Below are 23,663 nucleotides of genomic sequence, written 5' to 3'. Positions count from 1 at the left end.
ATAGTAGCTACATTGTCAACATTTAATATGATAATATAGTTTAGGTGCCAACATCTAATTTTGTTTTCTTAGTATTTTGTTATAAAATAGATCAGTGTTATGTATAAATTTCCATTCCATGGTAGGTCAGTAAGTTGGTATAAACAAGTAAAACATTTTCACTTTTAATTCCTATGGGTAAATCACATTAGAAAATCCTCAGATTTATATATTTAGTATTTTTGTTTTCTTGACTTGTGTCTTAGTTTTTATTTTGTGACAAGGTCTCTCTGTGGCCCATTCTGACCTCAGTGTGTAGTAGCTGAAGCTGACCTCGGATGTACAGTAATCCTACTCTGGCCTGCTGAGCACTGGGTAACATGCACAACATATGGTGCTATTTTAGAGAGATGGTCATCCAAAACTGTCATTGAAATCCTTGGAAGAAAAGTGGGTGGGAAATAGGTTTGCTTTTGTAAAGGCAAGGCATATTTAGAGTTTTTGCTGTACTTGTTTCTGTATTAGGTAAAAATGCCAGGGCACCTACAGTCTAGAAATTTTTTTCTTCTACAATTTCTTCCTTGAACCCCATTTTTTTCCTTTAATGAAGCAATAGATCAGCACAAAATATCCCCCAATATTCCTGAAATGTTGAAGTTTAAAGTAGTAAAGAACAAATGTTAACTCTTTTTTTTTGTTTCTTGAAATGGGGTCTCACTATTTAATTCTGGCTGTCCTAGAACTCACTTTGTAGACCAGACTGGACTTGAACTCAGAGATCCTGCCTCCTAAGCACTGGGATTAAAGGCATGTAGCACCAGATCTGGCAAAAGTTGAAAACGGAATCCTATGTTTTACTAAAATGAGCTGAGTTATTTGGAGTCCTAATTCACTGTTAGGAAATTCTGAGAGTGGGTGGGTTTGCTGTACAAGCCAGTAGTGAAGGTCACGCTTGATAGGCCTCTGATGAGAAGTGTGCTAACTACTATATAAGGCAGGGGGTGCTTATTAGTGAATCCTGGAGAGTTAGCTATTCCTTAAAAAGTCAGTCACATCAAGGAAGGCTCTAGTAACGGGTCTGCACACCAATTTGTTTCTGAGGCAACTACTGTTTCTATTAAGTGTGCAAGTTAATTTGTTTATACCTTGGAGTTTTCAGCTGTAAAGTAGGATAATAGTGTTTGCTTCAGAGATTGTTACGAAGATTAGTTTATAGAACAAATTTAAAAGCATATTGCAATCAGTAGCCTCCATCTACCTGTTAACTTTGTGTTAAGGCCGATGGTGACATGCTTTTGGTTCCTTGTAGAGACATTATAGAAGGCCCAGTTAAGAATGGCTCACGTTAGAAAAGTTCAGTGTCTTTTAGGACATGAATTCTAACACGGGGGTTTTGTCTTTGAGTTGGGACGCGAGGGCTGTGAAATTTTCCTCCTTCTGCTTTGGGAGTTTCAGTGTGTTGGTTTGTCCTGAGATGACTTTCTTTATGATCCCACATTGTCAGAAGTTTTAATTGTCAAGTACAGATAAGTAGACTGATAGTCATGGTGGGGCAACTGTTTTGAATACCTCTATTTAAGATTAAAAAATGTATACCTTGGGTAGGTACTATTATATAGTTTGTCACTTCCTAAAACGGTCATTGAAAAAGCAACATATTTCATTTGGAATCCAGCTCTACCTTCCCTGGGCAGGGAGGGGCCCAGAATGACCAGGAACACAATGTTGCCTTCTACATGCAGAAGAAAGAATGAGTTTCTTAGCAAGGGTAAAGGGGAAATAGTTGATTTCATTTCTGCCTTACTATACTGCCCTGACTGGGGACAGAGTATGCTTTAAGACCTCAGAGAGAATCTGAGTTTAGAGAAAACTGTCCCCAGCTCTCAGCAGGGGGAGGCGTGACAAGGAGCAGGCGAGGTAAGAATGAAGCTGTCCTACTCAACAAACCGACCATGTGGCTTCTGTTCTGTATTTTGTCCAGCCATCTTCAGCATCAGAATATTGGCTCTTGGCCACATTAGTTCAGTGAAGAGCACAGAAAAATCAGCATTTACCTTGCCTCTTCCTGGAGAGTTCTTATTTTCTGTCTTTAATATGAAAGATTAGTTTCTTTTAAATACTTGATGGGTATCTCCTTATTCCTTGTCTTCTGCGGTCCAGCAACAAAAACTCCAAAGAGTAAAATATTCTTGTTATAAAGCTCTTTGCCACTGTTTAACTTCAGGTGAATAGTATTTAATTAAAAATTTGACTAAAAATTTTGCTTATTTTTATTTTTTTTAAAGATTTATTTATTTACATATATGAATACACTGTTGCTCTCTTCACACACACCAGAAGAGGGCACTGGATCCTATTAAAGTTGTTGTGAGCCACCATGTGGTTGCTGGGGATTGAACTTAGGACCTCTGGAAGAGCAGTCAGTGCTCTTAACCACTGAGCCATCTCTCCAACCCTAAAAGAAAATTAAGACAGTTGTCTCACTTTGTAGCAGAGGCTGACTTTGAGCTTGTGTCAATTCTGATTCTGTTTCTCAAGCACTGGGATTCTAAAGCATAGGCAACGACGTGTTTTTTTTTTTTAAAAAGTTAGATTTTTTTTTTTAATTATGGGGATGGTAGCAAAAGGAAGCTAAAATATTCATGTAATTCCCTTGCTTTTTTTATGTTCCCTTCCTAGTCATCAAGTGAGATTAGCAGGGGGAAAATTCTTTTGGATAAGTTTTTTACAACTAAAAGCAAACCAGCCAACCTGGTTTGTTGTAGACTCTGGGTAGTTGAAAATCTGTCATGATTTTAGATGGGCGAGTGCTGTTTCCAGCCCAAGACATGGAGAAGGGAGAAGGGAGTTACCCAGCCCTTTTCCTCTGAGTGTTTTCAGTGCCTTCCTATTTCTCATAACATTTGCTCAGGGCATCTGTATTCTGTGTCACTGACTTCCTCACAGTTGCATGTACTGCTACCACATTCAGCAATGTGAATTTGCTGAACAAAATGATTAGTTCTAACAGTCTGGATAACTGGGAAACCCTCTTGACCATAATGTAAACACTCATCACTATTTTTTTTTTCTTTTTTCTTTTTTTTCAGAGCTGGGGACTGAACCCAGGGCCTTGCGCTTGCTAGGCAAGCGCTCTACCACTGAGCTAAATCCCCAACCCCTCAACATTTTTTCTTAATTTGGCACTAGATCTTGATGTTTAGCTCAGACTGACCTTGAATTTATAGCCCTGCTTCTGCCTCCTGAGTATTGTTGGGATTACAGGTATACATTACCATACCTGGCCAGCTCAACCGTTAAAAAAAGTTGTGTGTGTGTGTGTGTGTGTGTGTGTGTGTGTGTGTGTGTGTGTGTATGTGTGTGTGTGTTTATGAATACTCATGGAAGTTAGGAGGTAAAGTTGGATTCCTCCTCCATTAGTCTTCATTATTATTTTTATCATTTAATTATTTTGACACAGGGTCTTTATTTAGTTTTGACTGTACTGGTTCACACTGTGTGTACCAGGGGAACCTTGAACTTATAGAGATTCACTATCCCAGTCTCTCAAGTGCTGGGGTAAAAGGTATGTGCAACCATATCCGGCTCTCCTTTGTGAAGGTCTGAATTGGAGCTGGCTGATTCAGGGAGGTCAGCGAGCTCGAGGGATCAGCTTGTCTCCACTTCTGCAGCTCTAAGATCACAGATGCACTCACCTGAGCTTAGATTTAAAAACGTGGGTTCTGGGGATCTAAATTCAGAGCCTGTGTTTGCATGGTGGAGCCATCTTTTCAGGTCCTTAACTGTTAAAACATTATTTGTCATGGCAGCATTTCTCTGTGTAGCCCTGGGTGTCCTGGAATTTGCTCTTTAGATCATCGTGGCCTTGATCTCACAGAGATCCATCTGCCTCTGCCTTCCTAGTGCTGGTTTTAACGACATTCATGCACCAAACACCAACCAGCCCCATTAAAACCTTTTGAAACGCATTGATTGGTTGATTGTGAGTGTAGGTGGGCAGTGGTTCAGGCCACTGCACAAGGTCAGAGGACAACTTAAAGAGTTGGGTCTTGAGATAGAATGGTGATGGTCAGACTTGGTAAAAAACGCCTTTACCTGCTGAGCTATCTCACTGGCCCCCCTTTTTAAAAAAAGATTTATTTGTTTATTTTATGTATATGAGTTCTTTATTTCATGTACATCTGCATGCCAGAAAAGAGGGCATTTATGTGGTTGCTGGGACTTGAACCCAGGACCCCTGCAAGAGCAGGAGTGCTCTTCACTACAGAGCCATCTCTGTAGACCCTGGTCCCCATTTGTAAGCGTTTAATATTGTATAGCTGTAGCAACAGCCCATCTCTATAATGCTCTTCATCTTATGAAACTGAAACTTCACATCATTCAATAGTAATTTATTTTCCTCCTGCTCTTAGCAACTAATTCTATTTTCTGTTTTAGTTTTGACTGTTCTGGGTTATTTTGTATATTATATGCTATTGCCTTAGTGTATTCAGTATTTACCTTTTTTTGTGACTGGTTTATTCCAGTTAAAATAGACTCCATGACATCCATCCATCCATCCATTCATTCATACCCTTTCTCTTAAAGATTGAATTATAACACTCCGTTGTATGGATGTATACCACATTTGCTTAACTATTCTTCTGTTGAGGGACAGCTTGTTGCACCATTTTAGATGTTTGCAATAATGCCATGATTTTGGGTAGAAAACTACCTCTGAAAAACTCTGTTTTAGAAGCCAAGCAGGATGGTGCATGATGGTAATGCTACCACAGAAGAGGGACAGCAGGAAGATATGCTGGTAATCTGTGACCAGCCTCGTCTACACAGCAAGTTTCTGGCTGACCAGGATGGTATAGTCTGATCTTGTTTCAAAAAAAAAAAAAAAAAGAAAAGAAAAGAAAAACAATCTAAAACTAGCCAGGTGATGGTGGTTATGCCTGCCTTTAAACCCAGCACTTGGGAGGCAGGGGCAGAGGCAGAGAGGCAGAGAGAGAGGCAGAGAGAGAGGCAGAGAGAGAGGCAGAGAGAGAGGCAGAGAGGCAGAGAGAGAGAGGCAGAGAGGGAGGCAGAGAGGGAGGCAGAGAGGGAGAGAGAGAGGCAGAGAGAGAGGCAGAGAGAGGCAGAGAGAGAGGCATAGAGAGAGGCAGAGAGAGAGGCAGATGGAGTTTGAGGTTAGCCTGGTTTGCAGAACTAGTTCCAGGATAGCCACAGCAATACACAGAGAAATCCTGTCTCAAACAAACAAACAAACAAACAAACAAACAAACAAACCCCCAAACCAAATCAAACAAAACCAAAAAACCAAACAGCAACAAAATAAATAATCCTGGACTCTCTTCAGTTTCTCCTATATATGCCTGGACGGCAGATTTCTGTGTCATGTTATCATGTGCTTAGCTTTTCTCATGTATGCGTGCCTGTGGCATTGGCTGTTTACTTTTTGCTGTTATTAATATTATTTTTAATTGTGTGTCTGAGTGTGATAGGTGCATCTGAGTGGAGATTGCTTACGGGACAGATGTATCAGATGTCCCTGCAGCTGGTTGTTACAGGCTGTTGTGTGTTGCCCGCTTGACTATTGGGAACCAAACATGGGTCCTTTATTAAAGGTCTCACTATGTGGCCCTGGCTAGGGTTCTCCCTCTGTAGACTAGGCTTGCTTTGACCATACAGAGATCACCTGCCTCTTTCTCCCTAGCTTTGCGATTAAAGGCGTGTGAGCCACCACACCTAACCTTTACTGTTCAGCCACCTCTAGCTCTCCCTGCACTTCCCATGGGATTCCATTGCAGATGTGTGCCATTTCTCTTGGTCCTTGCTGTGCTGGGGATGGGACAGCATGTCCCATGTGTGTTGGGTCGGCACTCCGAATTGCTTCCTTAGCCCCTTTAGTCACATTGTCTTTTGTGACTAAATTTTCATCCTAATATTGATAAATCTAACTGTTGGAAATTGTGTTTACTTTTAATCTTTAGAAGCAAGAGAAAAAGAGGAAGAAATGAACAGAGAAAAAGAATTAAGAAAACAATTGGAAGACATTGAACCAACACCATCGAGCTCAAGTGCAGTCAGAGAGCGCTCAAAATCGTCATCCAGGTGCCTAGATTTTCCACAAGGCTTCTAAACTCTTATTTTCTTTATGTTCATAATCTAAGTTAGGTCAAGAAGGTTCCACTATCTCTCCATGTAGACAGTTGTAGGCCATGAAAGTGCTGAGAGTCAGCTTTGGAGCCTGAGAACTTGTGATACAGTGTTTTAGGAGAAAGTGGTGTAAATGCTTGGTCCACGCATTTTGTTGAACCAGAAGCCTTTTAATGTTTATTTCTGGCTCAGTTGATGGCTACATTGTATGCCTGATTAAACATGACTGTGATCATTTTTATTTGCTTCACTTTGGGGAGGCCCTTAGTGGTTTTGAGTTGAGGCTTCTCTGTTTCTAGTCTCTGAAGTAGCTGGGATTGACAGTAAGTGCCACTGTGACAGACTCGGTGATAGTTTTTAGTGCACAGTTTTAGGGGAGGATACACTGGAGATCAAGAAGGGCTTGTGCATGCTATATATTTTTGAGGCAGGGTGGCTAGGAACTTCTGTTCTTTCCGCTGCTTCTTTCTGAGTACTGTTATTATAGGCATGCTATGCACATAATGGTGAGTTGCTACTTACAATGTGAATTCATTTCTGACTATTCTTCTGCACTCCTGACTGTCTCATTGAGAAATACACATACATATAGACATACTCACACATATTAGTCTGTTTTTATTTATGTACTTTTGTTTATTTACTTATTTATTTTTGAGGCACAGATTTGTTTTGTAACCATTGATGTCCTGGAACTCACAATAAACTTCTGTCTTCATCTCTTGGAATCCTAGGATTGCAAATGTATACCACTATGCCTGGTCATTGTATCTATATCTATATTTATTGTTGTTGTTGTTGTTGTTTGAGACAGGGTCTCTAGGCAGTCCCGGCTGTCCTGAAACTCATTGTGTAGACTATATTGACACTGAATTCACAGAGATCTAATTGCTTCAGCCTCGCTGGGATTAAAGGTATATGTCACCCCACCCAGTTATTAATATCTTCTTAAATCACTACTAGGCTATTATTATTATTTTGCCTTTGTGGTGTGTCAAGAAATCAGTATCACATACCTTGTAAATAGTTTCTAAAAAGTATGGAATGTTATTGCAGTTTAATTTAGAAAAAGATAATCACCTAATATTTCCATGGCTGTTGATGTTAAAGCAATGGCATATGGGCCAGATGTGGTAGTGCACATCTTTAGTTCCAGTTCTTGGAAAGTGGGGCGGGTGGGCCTTTGTTAGTTCCAGGCCAACTAGGACTGTGGAGTAAGAAGCTGTCTCAAGAACAAACCCAAAGAAGAGCGTTACATGAACCTGCCCTGGTGGCACATGTAAATGTTGCTTGTGTGAAGTCGAGGCAGGAAGATCAGGAGCTCATGGGCCAGATGAGAGCCTTCTCAATCAAAAGCCAAACCCAAAATGACAACAACCACCGCCACCATATAAATTGCCACTGATAAATCACGGACATGAAGGACAGGTGTCACTGAGCCTGTGGAATATTGCTTCAGTTAGGTGAGAAATGTCAAGTACATCTGTAAGGTAGAAACTGTTCGATCATTTGCCTTCTAGGAAATTCCCAGACTGGGCATGGTGGGTCACACCTTTAGCCTCAGCTCTTGGGAGGCAGAGGCAGGTGGGTCTGAGTTTGAGGTCAGCCTGGTCTACAGAGTGAGTTCCTGGACATCCAGGGCTGTACAGACAAACCCTGTCTCAAAAACAAACATACAAACAATCACAGGGAAAGTAGAGAGTTTTGTTTATGAATTTACTTCCTAAATTAAACTTGGTTGTAAACATCAGTTAATGTTTGGCTCCAGACTGAGCTGGGGAAGCGGAGGGAGGACGTGATTCTGAGCTGTTCTTCTACCCTGCGTGTACTGTTTCTTAGGCTTCAGTTCCTGCTTTGGCACCACACTGAATCAAGGGATACTTTAAACATGGAATGTATTTGTTTTCTATCAGAGACATTTTTTTTTTTTTTTTTTGGTTCTTTTTTTCGGAGCTGGGGACCGAACCCAGGGCCTTGCACTTCCTAGGTAAGCACTCTACCACTGAGCTAAATCCCCAGCCCCTATCAGAGACATTTTAATCATAATTTCATGGACTTTGGATTTCAGAATACTGAAAATATGTTAAATTAAAAAAAAATGTTTGACATTAGAAGTAAAAAGCCAGAAATGGAATGAGCCAGAAAGTCAGAAATATGGCGTTACTTCAGATTTTATGGGAGTTTTAGGCTTAGATAATGAACCATGAAATTGACGCAGATCAGCTTAGTTCTCAGTCTGATGCTTATTTGTGAAGCAGTTAACATAGCTAACTTAGCATAGCTGCTGAGGATCAACATCTCCCTTTAAGGTTTCCAGTGGCTACGTGATTCTGCACTAAAAACTCTTCTTTTCATTCTGAGTGCTGGGATTAAAGGTGTGTGAACAGCTTGCCAGCCAAGACAAAGTAAGATTTAAACAATTCGTTTGTTCACGTAATGTTTGAACTGCAAATGTAGCTGTATTTGGAAAATCTTATTCATTGTAGGAGAGGTAGGGTTTCCTGAGAGCTTGGTGCTGTCTGCAGAGATGCCTGGGAGGTGAAGGGGCAGCAGCAGCAGCAGCAGCAGCAGCAGCAGCAGCAGCAGCAGCAGCAGCAGCAGCAGCAGCAGCAAGAGTGTCTGTTTCTGTTTTCAGGGACACAAGCAGCAGTGACAGTGACCACAGTTCTGGTTCATCTGATGATGAGCTAATCGGCCCTCCTTTACCCCCTGAAATGGTAGGAGGACCAGTTAATACTGTGGACGAAGATATCCTTGGCCCTTTACCTCCACCTTTGTGTGAAGAAGGAGAAGATGACGATGATGATGATTTAGAGGATGAAGGAGAAGAGGACGTAAGTATTCAGAGGCTTTGTATGAATTCTGAGGAGTCACAAGTTTAAAGAAGTATAGAGAACAGTTTCCTGCCAACTGCCAGTCATGGGTAGCTTAGCCACCACCTGTTAATATACAAGTCTGACTTGGGCGATTGACATGGCTGGCCTCCAAGTCTGATGACCTGAGTTCCATCCCTGGGGTCACATGGTAGAAAGGAGAGAACCAACTCTGAAAGTTGCCCTCTGACCTCTAATGCACAGACACATAGCACACAAATAAGTAGATGTGATAAAATGTTTTTTTTTTAAAGCAGATTTATTTTTAGTTAGTTTTTAAATTTGTTTCATTTTGTGGTGATAGAGCTTGAACCCACAGCCTTTGAATGGTAACCAGGCCCTCTGTCCCTGAGCTAGGTCCCTAGTCCTTAGTTGATTTGATTACTGTCCTCAGGTTCTCTCCTGAAAACACATCATCCTACCCATGGCATTTACAGCATCCCTGTGCCGATGCGTCATTCAGAAACAGTGATTTTAATAAAAGGTTGAAAAGGGGAAAGTGTAGCACATTTTGGTAAATGTATATTACAGGATAAAATGCTAAGCCTCAATTCAAATGTGTCAGCAGTCACCGTAGATATAAGGAGACTTAACTTGTCATGTATAACCTGAGAAATTCTCAGTTACTGAACTGGGAAAGATCTGTGATTCTATTATATTATTGGTGGTGTATTATATTATTATGTTATTGGTGGTGTATCTAAAGTATAATTACAATGAAAGGTCAAAAGTAAAGAAATACAGAAGGATATAGCAGAAACACATCAAGCAAGTTAGATGATCAATTTCAGAAAATTCACATGAAATAATCGTTAGTCATTATAATTAGTGATAAGAGTGATCTCACTTGATGGTAAAAGAACTCTTCAGGAAAACTTGGCAGTTCCTAATCTTTGTGTGTCTGAGGTGTTTCCAGATGTGTGAAGTGAACACTGACAGAATTGCCAGGGGAAATGGGTGAATGCACTGTCAGAATGATAGTCAGATGTGAGAACATTAGTAAAAGTGTAGATTTGAATAATACAAGGAAACGACGTGATGTGTTGAGCATGGTGTGCCCTCATCTAGCATTTCCTTTTTAAGCATATGTAGGCAGTCAAACCCCATAATATCTAGGCCATAAAGTGCTATGGAAACATGAACTTCTGAGGAAGCAAGGTGAAGAGGTGCTAAGTTATGGAGTACTGTAACATGCGAGGCAGGGTTTTGTAATGGTTAAAAGTTTGTGTCTGGTCAGAATTCTTATGCTGAAACCCAAACCCCCAGGGTGGCTGTGTTTGGAGGTGAGGTTTTGAGGAAGTAGTTCAGGTCACAATGCATCAAAAGAGCCCATAGAAATTATATTCCTCTGTGAAGAGACATCAAAGCTGTGTGGGATAGTGCAGGCCTATAGTCCTAGTCCTCAGGAAATGGAGGAGGAAGAATCCCAAGTTCAGGCCATTCTGGGTTGCATGGTAAGGCCCCACTGACAAAGTAAGAGACAAGCGAATGTGATACACAAGAGCGCATATGCCTACCTTTCTTTACCTCCCTCCCCAGGCCTAGAAGAGCAGCCATTTGAGGATATAGCAGGTGACCAGGATCCAAGCGTGCCATCCCCTTGACTGTAGCCTCCCAGCACCTAGGACTGTGTGGAATAGAGTTCTGCTGGTTAGGTCACCCAGTGTGGGGCTTATTATAACTGACCGAGCTGACCATCATGAGTGTGCACGGCTAAGAAGAAAGAGGATATTAAACACATGTACACGCTATAGTATGCAGGGTATTATACATGTGTACATGCTGTAGTATGCAGGGTATTATACATGTATACATGCTGTAGTATGCAGGATATTATACGTGTGTACATGCTGTAGTATGCAGGGTATTATACATGTATACATGCTGTAGTATGCAGGATAACACACACAGGTACAAATACAGTGTTGAGATGTCATATGATCAAAACATAGGGCTATGTTTTTATGAGAGTTAGAAGATGAGACTGATTAGAACAAATCCAGAAAACCTGAAGAAATGCTGTCCAGGAACAGAATTTGATTGAGCCTTGTGTCTGGTTATGTTTTAGGGGGCGTGGTCTGGGGTAAGTTATAGTCTAGCAAGAGTGATTGGAAGTAACAGAGGCACAGGGCACAGTATTAGATTATGGAGAACATCAGCTTGTCTAGCAAAGAAACTTCATGAGGAGGAGCAGGCCTTTGCCTTGGAACTGCTGTGTGTGAGTCCAAATTATTGCTGTGCTGCAAAGTCAATGTGTGGTTAAGTGAAGGGCTTCAGAAGTCCATTTGTAAGCTTAAGCTGTTCGTTTCTGTTTTACAAATATATAAAATTACGTGGCAGTCAAAGCAGCGCTGTTAGTGACATGTGACAGCTGGATTTTTAAAGTGCACACTTAATGGCAATGCAAGGCATATTAGTATCACTGGAGACTTACATCAGGCCCACAGAGGGGAGACAGAATGGGGTCGGGGAATTCCCTATATCTGTTTTATTCCCTTCTCTCTCTCTTTGATTCACAGCACAGAACCTCTGAAAGGTTAGAGCGCGGTGGTGGATGGATGAACAGTTAGCTTGAAGATTTTGAAACGGGAGTGTAACCTTGTAGTGGTTTTCCTAGAGCCCAGAATCTATGTTACCTTCAAATGAAAGCTTCCAGTTTTCAGATGATAGAGTTTCTTTTGTGATGAGTGGAAACTTCATGCTGCATTTAAGGTTCTGAGTGAGCATATAGCTTTTCTGTTTTCTCATTAGTTCAGATATCTGGAATGTTGACAGCTTTTAGGTCAAGTGACAATGGAAACGGAGAGCTACAGCCAAAGGAAAGCATGAATATTACTATAGGATAGAGATGGATAATTTCACATATACATTATAGACAATTTGTGTAGCAGTCTTCTATTTTCGTTGGTTTGTTTTTCAGACAAGGTATCTCTGTGTAGCCCTGGCTGTCCTGAGAACTCTCTCTGTAGATCAGGCTGGCCTTGAACTCAGAGACCAGCCTGCCTCTGCCTCTGAGTGCTGGGATTAAATGTGCTCCGTCATGCCTGGCTTTGGCCTGTATTTCAATATTGAATTCAACTATTTCTGACCTTAGAAGTAATTTTATCTTGTCCATTTGTACTTAGAGTCTAGAGTTTTTTACTTGTTGGTTCAAAAAACCATTTTAAGGTAATAATCAGCAAAAGTACAAGAAATAATATAATAATTATATATTATAATAGCTATTATTATATTTATTATCATCATTATCATTTTCGCTTTTGTTCCTTTTGTGTTTTGAGGCAGGGATTCTTTATGTAACTCCAGCTGTTCGGGAACTCACTCTGTAGTCCAGGCCCTACTTGAACTCACAGAGATCAGCCTGACTCTGCCTCCTGAGTGCTGGGCTTAAAGTGGTGCATATTCCCCCTCCCCCTTGCAGGGAACTGTGTTTCTAGGTTTCATAGTTAGGATGTATTGGGTGTCTGATGCTTGAACACTGTAAGCCTTACTTTGCTCTCTCTTGCGTTTACGTCACACCATTGGTCTTTTGTATCTTCTGGTCCTCCTTTTGTTTTCAGCTGTTTCCTGTCTGCTTGACCCTAAGCTTGTGAGCACTGAAGTCATTTTGTAGTCTGCTTGTCTCCAAGCTACTCCCTGAGCACCTTCCTCTAAGACCAAATGTTTCTGAAGCTGCAACTGCGTCTGACTACACTGTTCTCCAAGTCTGTGCTGTCGGTTCCGCCATGAAGACTCCTCACAGAGATCAGTGAGGCTCTGAGTATGCAAATCCAGAGTAGGTCAGCAGGAGGATCGCTATGCATTGAAGGCAGCCTGGCCATAGGGCATTCTAGACTAGCCTAGGCTACATCAACATAGACCAGTAACAAAACAAAGCAGAATTAAAAGAGAACAAACAGTCTAAACCCAAAGATCTTTCCTCAGGCCTCATTCTACCATGTCTACAATGTGGAGCACTTTGGCCTGTGCCGTGAAACTTTTCCTTCCTTTCTTGGAGCTCTTGGTTTGCTGCCTATCCCTTGGCTGTTTAATCAAACTCCTGCTACTAGGCAGGCACATTCTAGTTATGGGAGACACACAGGCATAAAGCAGACAAACTCCAGTGGCGTTTGCATACTGCTCTACTTCCTAGTTGTCTGCCTTGTCTGGTCCTCTCCTTACCTCTCTATCACTTGTTCCTTGGTAGTTCTTTGTGTCTTCTGCACTCATAACTCCTGTTTATTCCTGGCAGCTAAGAGTAGTATCGTACAGTCTAACTTAAGATCTAATTTCTGACTACTCATGAAATATGGTCATATTTAAGCTCTGTGCTCCATATTCTAAGTTCAAACTCAATGTCGTGTCTCTCGTGTAGACTCCTCTTAGCTGGACCCACTGCTGTGGGGTTATCTTCTTGCTGCTGCAGGGCTAAACTCTCCATAGCACAAGTCATGTGACGAGCACAAGTCCTGTCTCGGAGAGGCGCGGAGCTGTGCAGGAGCAGCACTTCCTCAGAGGATTTCAGCTTCTTGTTGCTCAGAAAATCTCAGAGCACTGTAAGAGGAAAGCAGCCAAGTTCAAAGATAAAGAACAGATGAAAAGACACAGTGGGACAACCTGGAGTGTGAATGTAGGACAGCTCTCAGGTACTATTGAGTAGTCATATCCTACTAGCTCCAAATGACTTGATATAGTAGTATAAGTAAGCACAGGCTTGGAAGAATGAAGAGAAAAGTAAAACCACGAAGATTAAATGAATACAGACTAATAGAAGCCAAGTTGTGCCCTTGCTGGGTGAGGCAGCAAGTAGGGGGTGACACCAAACTTTTGCTATCATTGGTACCTTTTCTCCTTTATAAAAAAGGCTTTTCTAGTGGCCAGTGAGATGACTTAGCTATTGGAGCACTTGCTGTTCTGCTAGAGGACCTGGATTTGATTTACAGCACTTACATGGCATCTTTCAACTGTCTGTAACTCCAGATCCAAGGGATCTGATGACCTCCCTGGCTTCCTATAGTTCCAGCCCTTGGGAAGTGGAGGCAGGAAGGTCAGGAGTTTTAAGTCCAGTGAGTTTCATGCACATAGGGCTATATAGTAAGACCCTGTCTCTAAAACACATATCTCACACACACACACACACACACACACACACACACACACACACACACACACACACACACACACTTTTCTCTCTCTAGCTTGAGCAAAATAGTGAGCAAAGTTTGTGGCTTCTAAACTAATCATCAGACTCTTAGATTTGGTTACTATTCCAGCATGTGTGAGTTTAATATGAATTCTCTTGTGTCTGTCTGGTTTGCTCTATGCTTATTTTCTTGAGAAGTGAAGTGCAATCTTTGCAGCTCATTGAATTATGGGAATACACCATACAACTAGCCTCAGCAAAGATTTTCATTAAGCTTGACTAGGTATGTGTCTATTTCATTTGGAGAATCACTGAAATGCTTCTTTGGGAAATGAAGGCAAAGATTGTTTTGTTTTGTTGTGTTTGTTTTACAGAAGAATTTCCAGTAAGAGGTCTCAACAGTGAATGTGCATTTTAAATGCTTCCTTTAGGGCACGAGAGATGATGGCTCAGTGGTTAAGAGCACTGACTGCTCTTCCAGGGGTCCTGAGTTCAATTCCCAGCAACCACATGGTGGCTCACAACCATCTGTAATGGGATCCGATGCCCTCTTCTGGTGTGTCTGAAGACAGCGACAGTGTACTCACATACATAAAACAAATAAATAAATCCTTAAAAAAAATACTTCCTTTTGGGAAAGTAACACTTTAATGAAACAAGTTATAACAATAAATAACATAACTTCCCCTCAGTTAAATTTAATTATACTTTTTAAAGGAGGTTTTATGGTAGTAACCCCATTAGTTCTACAACTAACATGCAACTCAGTCCCCAATTCTTTTTTATGGACATGTCTAAATCTTCCCATCAGAATAGGTTAAAACAGAAGCCCTGAATGACAGCCAGTCAGACTTTACTCTCTTTTGCCTACTAGATCTCTCAGACAAAGGTATTTGCTAGTTCCCAGTGGATCCCAGTCATCCCCTCAGTGCCCCCTTCTCAACTTCCAGGCTCATTAACACTTGTCTCACATTCCCCTTTGGGTTGATTAGTTTTCTGACATAAGCTAGAGTCATCAGAGAGGAGGGAGCTTCAGGAGAGATCTGGTTGTCAAGTATGGAGGCCATTTTCTTAACTAGGGATTGGTGTGAGAGAACCAGCCCATTGTGAGTGGGGGCAAGTGGAATTGAATAATTTTATATTAAAAATGTTAATTTTATGACATTCTGTCTTTTGTTTTTGGTAACCATGCATCAAAATGGAAGCGGAGAGTGAACGGCTCTAGTCAGCTTGATTGTGGCAAATATGGCTCTCGCCGGTCTTGTACGTCTTGCCTATTTTCTCTGCCTTGCCTTTAGAGCACATTTCTAATGCTGGCCACCAAGGGCCATTCCCTTATTTTGGCCACTTCCTTCTCCTGAGGCTGACTAGCAAGGTCTTGCTATCAAAGCACTGAAGCCCAGCAATCAAAGCCCCCGTTAGCACACCTAATTAACCTGCCCAGTTAAAATTAAACACCTCATCCTAACATGGGGTTTCCCCTTGTACATTTATAAACTGCCATTTTCCTATGAGCGACATCTGGCTCCTCTCTATCCAGAGGCAGCCCTTTGTCCCCCACTCGGGGACAAACACCCCTGACCCCTCTGCCTTGTTACCTTCCCCTTCTCTCTTCCTCTGTCTCCTGGCCTTGTTTCTTATTCTCTATTCTTTGTCCCTCTGGGGTGAATACATCTCCTTTGTACTGAGAACTTGATCTTGGCATGTCCTAAGCTAATTGGATCCTTTCAGAGATAGGAAATGAAGAAAGGATAGAAATGTAAGTCAACATGTTTCTGAAAGAACCAGGATCTCTGCCATCTTTAAATGCAGTTTGTAGGAGGTAGTGATTGTAGCACTACCCTAAGGGAAAATGAGATGAAATCATGTCCTTGTATCCTAATCACAGCCCTGTGTAAAGTGAGTTTTTGGTGGCTAGGGCTGGACAGGGAAGCGCTAGAATAGTGTTGGTTAGGACACTACAGAGTGCACGAGGACACTACAGACTGCACTAGGACACTACAGACTGCACTAGGACACTACAGACTGCACGAGGACACTACAGACTGCACTAGGACACTACAGACTGCACTAGGACACTACAGACTGCACGAGGACACTACAGACTGCACTAGGACACTACAGACTGCACGAGGACACTACAGACTGCACTAGGACACTACAGAGTGCACGAGGACACTACAGAGTGCACGAGGACACTACAGACTGCACGAGGACACTACAGACTGCACGAGGACACTACAGACTGCACGAGGACACTACAGACTGCACTAGGACACTACAGACTGCACGAGGACACTACAGACTGCACGAGGACACTACAGACTGCACTAGGACACTACAGACTGCACTAGGACACTACAGACTGCACGAGGACACTACAGACTGCACTAGGACACTACAGAGTGCACGAGGACACTACAGAGTGCACTAGGACACTACAGACTGCACGAGGACACTACAGACTGCACTAGGACACTACAGACTGCACGAGGACACTACAGACTGCACTAGGACCCTACAGAGTGCACGAGGACACTACAGAGTGCACTAGGACACTACAGACTGCACGAGGACACTACAGACTGCACTAGGACACTACAGACTGCACGAGGACACTACAGACTGCACTAGGACACTACAGACTGCACTAGGACACTACAGAGTGCACGAGGACACTACAGAGTGCACGAGGACACTACAGACTGCACGAGGACACTACAGAGTGCACGAGGACACTACAGACTGCACTAGGACACTACAGACTGCACTAGGACACTACAGAGTGCACGAGGACACTACAGATCGCACTAGGAAGCTATAGACTACAGCAGAACACTATAGACTGCACTAACACAGTGTCAGTGTATTGCCATTTCTCCTTGTGTGAGCGTCTTGCTATGTAGCCCACAGCGCCTTAGGAAATGGAAGAGCTCCCCCGTCACCTACCTCTTTAATTTGATGATCATAGCTTCGAACCTCTGTGGCTGGCTTCCTCTTACTTTGCAATGCTGGACATTGAACTCAGGGCCTGAGTGTTCCCTGGTATGTTTTAAGGGGAAGGTTTTTATTGTAGGTAGGAGGGAGAGAGCAGCCAGAGGCATCTGGAGGCCAGCATGAGCTTTGATGTACTGATAGGCACCATAGGTAACCATATGTCCCTGTAAGGGAAATGACTTAGTTTGGTAGATGGGAGCCAGTTTCACAAGTTCCTAAGGAATGCTGGCTTGTATCTGACTGCCAGAAATCCTCTCAGAGTCCAGGCTGAGCCGATTTCTGGATATTTGGATAGGCTTTGAGTTTCCTTTGGCTCTGACAGCCCCGTTGGCCATGCTGGGCGACATCTGCAACCCTCTTAGATATGTGCACTTCCTCGAGCAGTTAGCTAGCGTTCATGTTGCTGCTGCTACTCAAGCTCACGGGTTGGAAGTGTTAATATATTAATTGCTTTTAATTGCAGACTTGCTTCTTTTTTTTTTTTTTCTTTTTTTTTTCTTTTTTTCGGAGCTGGGGACCGAACCCAGGGCCTTGCGCTCGCTAGGCAAGCGCTCTACCGCTGAGCTAAATCCCCAACCCCTGCAGACTTGCTTCTTACTCACTCTTCATTCGGCTTTGCTTATATGGAGGCTAGCAGTAATTGTTCATTCAAATAGGATATGAGGGTTTATTTTTATTTTTCTTGAAATTGAATAAACAAATGACAGTTGAGATGGGAAATGTCAGAGAAAGAATTGAAAAAACATTTTTGAAAAATTCTTGTTTGTACATAATCCTATTTTTTTTATAAGGTGAAGGAGGTTACAACAAGTAATTAAATGGAGACTTTGGAATTATTGAGGGTTTCATTGTCCTCAGGTTTCCGTTGCTATCCTGTTTCACATTACTACGGAAAATGGCCAGTTTGAGTTTTATGACTGTAACTAAAGGCTCAATGTAACAGTGGCTTTTGAGTTGTGGACACCTGTTTTTCATGAACTTTGTCTGACTCCCTGGCTGGCACGTTCCCTACTAGACAGCCCAAGTTTGGGCCACCTCTGTGTTTCTCTGTCTTCTGGTCTAAAGCCTTTCATCCCCTTGGACTTGGTCACTGCCAACCTACCACCTGTATCAGTCAGTCTCTTTCTTCATGTGTAGGGAAAGAAAGGATGGAGGACTGGAAGTGGCGGGGTTCTTGTCAAGTTTTTATGAGGTGCTGTGACAGTGAGACAGTTTATGGAAGTCGAATGAGGGTCCTTTCGTGTGACAGGACTGCCTTGGGTCGCTGCCATTCTCTGATGTTTTAGGCAAAGCTGATTTATTTATTCACATGATGTGTGTGCATGTGTGCAAGCAAAAGCACGAGGACAACTTTCAGTGCTCCCTGCTATCAAGTGGGCTTGAGTTTCAGTTCCGAGGCTTGGCGGAACCCAAACCCTTTCCTCCTATGTCTGCTAGACCTGTTGTTTTAATTGTTGCCTTTGATCAGTTTAATTTAAAGCTGACTTTAAAACAATGTGAGGAAGCTTACTGACTTTTAACTTCAAAGGGTAGTTAATATTTAAATACATTACACCTGCGAAGTTCTGTCAGCAGAGGATGCTAGAAGCTTTCTTCTAGAGCACTCAGTGTGATTCCACTGTGCTTTGTGTGAAGGCCTCATTCTCTGAAATGGGCACTAGGGGGAAGGAGAGACATTTTCATTTCCAACTGTCTCCTATTTATAGAGTAAGGAAAATGATTATTTTTAAAAAGCTAGGTCTGGCCTTGAGGTTGTGAATCTCCCCTTTCCTTCCCAAGTGCTAGGATTACTGGTTTTCGCCATCAGGCCTAGCCTGAGACCTCTCTGATAAGTAACAACGTCTATAAACTGTTACCAGTAGTTGGAGATTGAGATAAATGCTGGGACAGTTTTAAAGCATGTAGGTTTAAATTTCACCTTAAAGCTTTTTAGTTAACAGATTCTTACTTAGGATAAGAATTGCTAGCATGTAGGCACTTTATATCACGATTTTATCTGTAAGGTCAAATAATATTTACTCTCTAATCACAATTAAACAATGTCAGTCTAACCTTGTTAGTCCCCACTCTATATCCCCTAGTTCGTGCCTATCGTTTGTAAGTGATCCAGGTTCTTTGTCTTGCCTTGGCCTCTGAGACCTCGCTTGACTTGATTTCTACAGAGATTTTAGACCTTATGCCCTCTCTCTGCTGCCTTGTTCGTGTCTCTCGAGCTGTGCTGTCCCTTCTGCTTTTCTTTCAGCAACCGGAACGTCCCAGGTGAGGCCCTTGCTTTTGTCTGTCTTGCACATGGCACGACGCCCAAAGCTTTGGATCTTTGCTTCTGTTGTAGTTCGTGTCAGGGACCCCTCAGCTTTTGTCACTGCTTTACAGTGCTTAAGGCCTTGAGAGGTGAATTGTCCCTTTGTTCAACACAGTATATGCCACCTGACCATTAGTCAGTGAATATGGCCACAAGGTGTAGTAAATGCTCAGTTAAGGTGGGGAGGCATTCAAGTATGGGGTTCTGTGCTGTCTTTAGCTTTAGACATTTGCTTGATGTCTTGGAACATAGCTTTCACTGAGAAAGGGAAACAATTAATTTATTACATATTGTAAGATTGGAACTGTATTCGCTGAATGGCTCCCCATTTGGCCTCCCTGTAAATTCTGTGCGTGTATGTGCATGTGGGTGTGTGTATATGTGTGCATGTATGTGTGTTTGTGTGTCTATGTGTGATGTGTGCATATATACATATGTACATGTTTGTCGCATGTAGAGGCCAGAGATTATTGCAGGTCCTTCTGCCTTGCTTGAGACAGCGTATGTGCTGATCTCACCGTGTGCTAGACTGGCGGCCTAAAGGGCTTCTGGGTGTTCTCCTTTCTCTACCTCCCGTCTTCCTACAGGAGGACTTGGATTACACATATATACCACCATGCCTAGCTTTCTGTGGATTCTGGGAACTCATGCTCAGGTTCTCACCCTTGTGCATCAAAGGTTTTTCCCACATACCTTCTCTTATTGTTTGTTTGTTTGTTTGTTTCTCTCTCTCTCTCTTTCTTTCTTTTCTTTCTTTCTTTTCTTTTCTTTCTTTTCTTTCTTTCTTTTCTTTCTTTCTTTCTTTCTTTCTTTCTTTCTTTCTTTCTTTCTTTCTTTCTTTCTTATCTTTTCCAATCTGTTCATAAACTTCTTTTACTCATCTTCTTGAGTAGGTTTGCTGGGGACACATTTCCTTAGGTCTTCACTTCTCCACCCTCCTGCTCCTCTTCCACATCCTCTTCCTTCCTGTCCTCATCTTTTCTTCTTCCACCATCTGCATGCTTCTCTTCCCTCTTCTTATCCTTCTTTTCCTCCCCAGCTCCACTCCCTCCCCCTCCCTTGTCTTTTCTTCTCCTCCTCTTTTTCATCCCCTCGTCATGGTCGGGTACTGGAAGCACAGCTGTGCTCTGCGTGCACGCCACTGAGTCATGTCCCCAGCGCGTTATTTCGTTTCGAGACACAGTCTGGCTCAGTTGTCCAGTTTGGCCTTGAGCTCACTGTGTCTCGATAGTGACCTCAAAGTCATGATCTTGCTTTAGGTTTCCAAGTGCGAGGGCTTAGAGCTGTGCCCTGCCCTCTCTGGTGATAGGACTCTACATTTCTATCCTCTTAGCATGCCAAAATAGTGTCCTGTATCCTCTTGTCTCCATGCCTCCGTGTGAGCAAATTGCCATTGTTGTTGCCCCACTGATATGATGGTCTTTCTTTGGTTGCTCTTGAGGCTTTTATTTTTAAAGAAAAGATTAGTTATGGTATGTGTAGACACAGATTTCTTTGATTTTATTTTGTTTAGGTATTATTCAGTTTTAATTTGATTTTTTTTCTGCTTGGGAAGCTTTCAGCCATTATTTTTATCTTATTTTATTTATTTATTTTTTGAGGTAGGATCTTACTGTGTGACTATGGGTGGCCTGGAGTCTGCTTTGTAGATCAGGCTTCTGTAGTCATTATTTCTCTAGAGAGCTTTTCAGTTCTCCCTCCTCTCTTCCAGAGACTCACCTTACACAAAGGCTACTCTTTGTTGTAGTTTTGAAGATTTCCAAGTCTCTTTCTGACTCTGTTGTTAGGTTGGCATTTCAGTTGTTTTTATTGCTGGCTTATGGGCCCTTTCTTCTGATCATTTTCTTTTTGTTGTTGAGTTAATCCTTTGAGCTTGACATTTCTGTTGCTGTAGTTTTCAAATAAAACTCTGCCTCAAATCACATCATCCCTTTGCTCGTTTTTTTTTTCTTTTTTCTTTTTTCTTTTTCTTTTTTAAAATCATGAATGGTTTAAAATCTGGTAATTCTGAAGTCCCTGTTACCTCAGTATTTCCATCTGTTGGATGTCTTTTTGTCTTCAGTTCCTTTCTGAGATCTTCCTGGGTTTTAGTAAGATGTCTAATGGAGATTTTCAAAATGTTTTGATCTCTGTGCCTTATGTTTAATTGGTTTCATTTGACCCTGCTTTGGTGGAGTGAAGATGGAGGGTGGGAACCTGCTGTACTGTTGCCAGGTGAGGGTCACTGTGTCCTTTGGAGGGGTAGGAGGGCAAGTCTCACTTCATTGGTGAGATTGGAGTTCCACGTCCCTGCCTGTCTCTGCTGCTGCTTATATTGGTTGCTGTGTTCCCATGAGACCATGGTCCTGACTCTTCCCTGGACTGTTTAAAGTTACACTGGCTATAGTATACTCCATTACTGCCAGGAAAGATGTAAGAGACCAAAGGGTCTGCTTACATCGCAAAACAGAGAGGGCTTACCAGTACAGAGAGCGGTTCATGACCATCCAGTGGGTGTGAAGGCCTTGTTTTCTAAGAGCTCTCTGAATAGTACCAGATTATAGTCTCAGCAGGCAGAAGTCTAGGCTCTACATTCATCCCTTGCCTGAATGAGTGGGAGTGGCCTCTATTTTTGACTGGTACCTGCAGAGGTCAGAAGAGAACATCAGGTCCCATAAGTTTGCTGTAAGCTACTATGTGGGTGCTGAGAGTTGAATCCAGGTTCCTTGTAGGAACAAGGAATGCTCTTAATCATTGAGCTCTCTAGTCCCTAGGCCTTTAACATTATATTAATTTATAATATTTATATTATTTTCAGTTTTTCCTGTGCCTTATGTGTTTTCATGTTTGAAAACTAGGGAACTAGAAAGAAGACTCATTCTTTTTTTTTTTTTTTTTATTAACTTGAGTATTTCTTTTTTTTTTTTGGTTCTTTTTTTTTGGAGCTGGGGACCGAACCCAGGGCCTTGCGCTTCCTAGGTAAGCGCTCTACCACTGAGCTAAATCCCCAGCCCCTTGAGTATTTCTTATATACATTGGGCAAACATCCCCCTCCCCCTCCCCTTCCTTATGGGTGTTCCCCTCCCAACCCTCCCCCCATTGCCGCCCTCCCCCCCACAGTCTAGTTCACTGGGGGTTCAGTCTTAGCAGGACCCAGGGCTTCCCCTTCCACTGGTGCTCTTACTAGGATATGCATTGCTACCTATGGGGTCAGAGTCCAGGGTCAGTCCATGTATAGTCTTTAGGTAGTGGCTTAGTCCCTGGAAGCTCTGGTTGCTTAACATTGTTGTACATATGGGGTCTCGAGCCCCTTCAAGCTCTTCCAGTTCTTTCTCTGATTCCTTCAACGGGGGTCCTATTCTCAGTTCAGTGGTTTGCTGCTGGCATTCGCCTCTGTATTTGCTGTATTCTGGCTGTGTCTCTCAGGAGCGATCGACATCCGGCTCCTGTCGGCCTGCACTTCTTTGCTTCATCCATCTTGAAGAAGACTCATTCTTAATCATTGAGTTAGTAAATCTGGAGTAGAAAGGAGTCATGGAACAATGTTCAGAATTGAATGGGTAAGGTTTTGATGTATTTAGACCTCAGTGCATCCAGAGAGATTGAAAACTTTATTTCTATCATATCTGCTTCATTGACCAGCAGAGTTGTTTTTTCTCCCTGGTCTTGTTTTAGAAACAGGTATTATAACTGAAAATCGCTCAGAGGCTTGTACTTAGTAACGTTAAGTACCTGTTGACAGTTACCATAGTATTTTGTCTTGTCTGTGGCAGGGAACATGGAGACTGATTAAGGACAGCACAACAGCATGGAAAGACGCTCTGAGTGAGGGTGACATGGGAGTTAGGAAGGGGTGTAGCTCAGTGCAACTTAGAGCTAAGTGTGCGAAGCAGAGAGAAAAGACAAAGTATCCTGACAAACAGCTTCGGGGGAGAAAGGTTTATTGTGGCTCCCGGGTGCAGGTTGCAGCCTGTCATTGTGGGAAGTCACAGTGGCCTGGGGATAGCGGCACATGCGTCTGTAGTCATAAACAGAGAAGGCTGAGTGTGTGCGTACCCATATGTACTCAGGCCACCTTTTCCTGTGTGACATGCAATAAAGCTGCCCACTTTGGGCTGGTCTTCCACTTCAACTACTGTTATCAAGGTAGTCCCACAGGTATGCCTTTAGGCCAACCTGATCTTGGCAGTCTCTAGGAGACTCTCTTCCCAGGTGACAGGTGATTCTAGATTGTATTAAGTTGGAAATTAAAACTAACTGTCACACC

At 42.4% G+C, this 23,663-nt stretch overlaps 1 protein-coding gene across 3 annotated transcripts in view; it reads left to right on the top strand.

Moving 5' to 3' along the window:
• The window catches only part of Wdr70 (WD repeat domain 70), a 239,873-nt gene that overhangs the window by 10,922 nt on the left and 205,288 nt on the right, over positions 1-23,663 (top strand). Inside the window, exons 1-3 of one of the 3 annotated variants that reach the window (XM_063281520.1) lie at positions 5,958-6,078; positions 6,938-7,037; positions 8,845-8,957. Coding sequence is in view for 1 of the 3 variants with exons in the window: in NM_001013909.1 (NP_001013931.1) it covers positions 5,958-6,078; positions 8,759-8,957 (320 nt within the window). In the remaining 2 variants the exon portion in view is untranslated. Of the gene's footprint in view, positions 1-5,957; positions 6,079-6,937; positions 7,038-8,758; positions 8,958-23,663 lie in introns of those variants that run through there. The other 2 variants (NM_001013909.1, XM_039101944.2) reach the window with 2 other exon arrangements.

Source organism: Rattus norvegicus, chromosome 2 (assembly GCF_036323735.1).
Source record: "Rattus norvegicus strain BN/NHsdMcwi chromosome 2, GRCr8, whole genome shotgun sequence".
Lineage (NCBI taxonomy): Eukaryota > Metazoa > Chordata > Mammalia > Rodentia > Muridae > Rattus > Rattus norvegicus.
The sequence above is the reverse complement of the archived record's forward strand: the minus strand, read 5'-3'. Positions and strand labels throughout refer to the sequence as shown.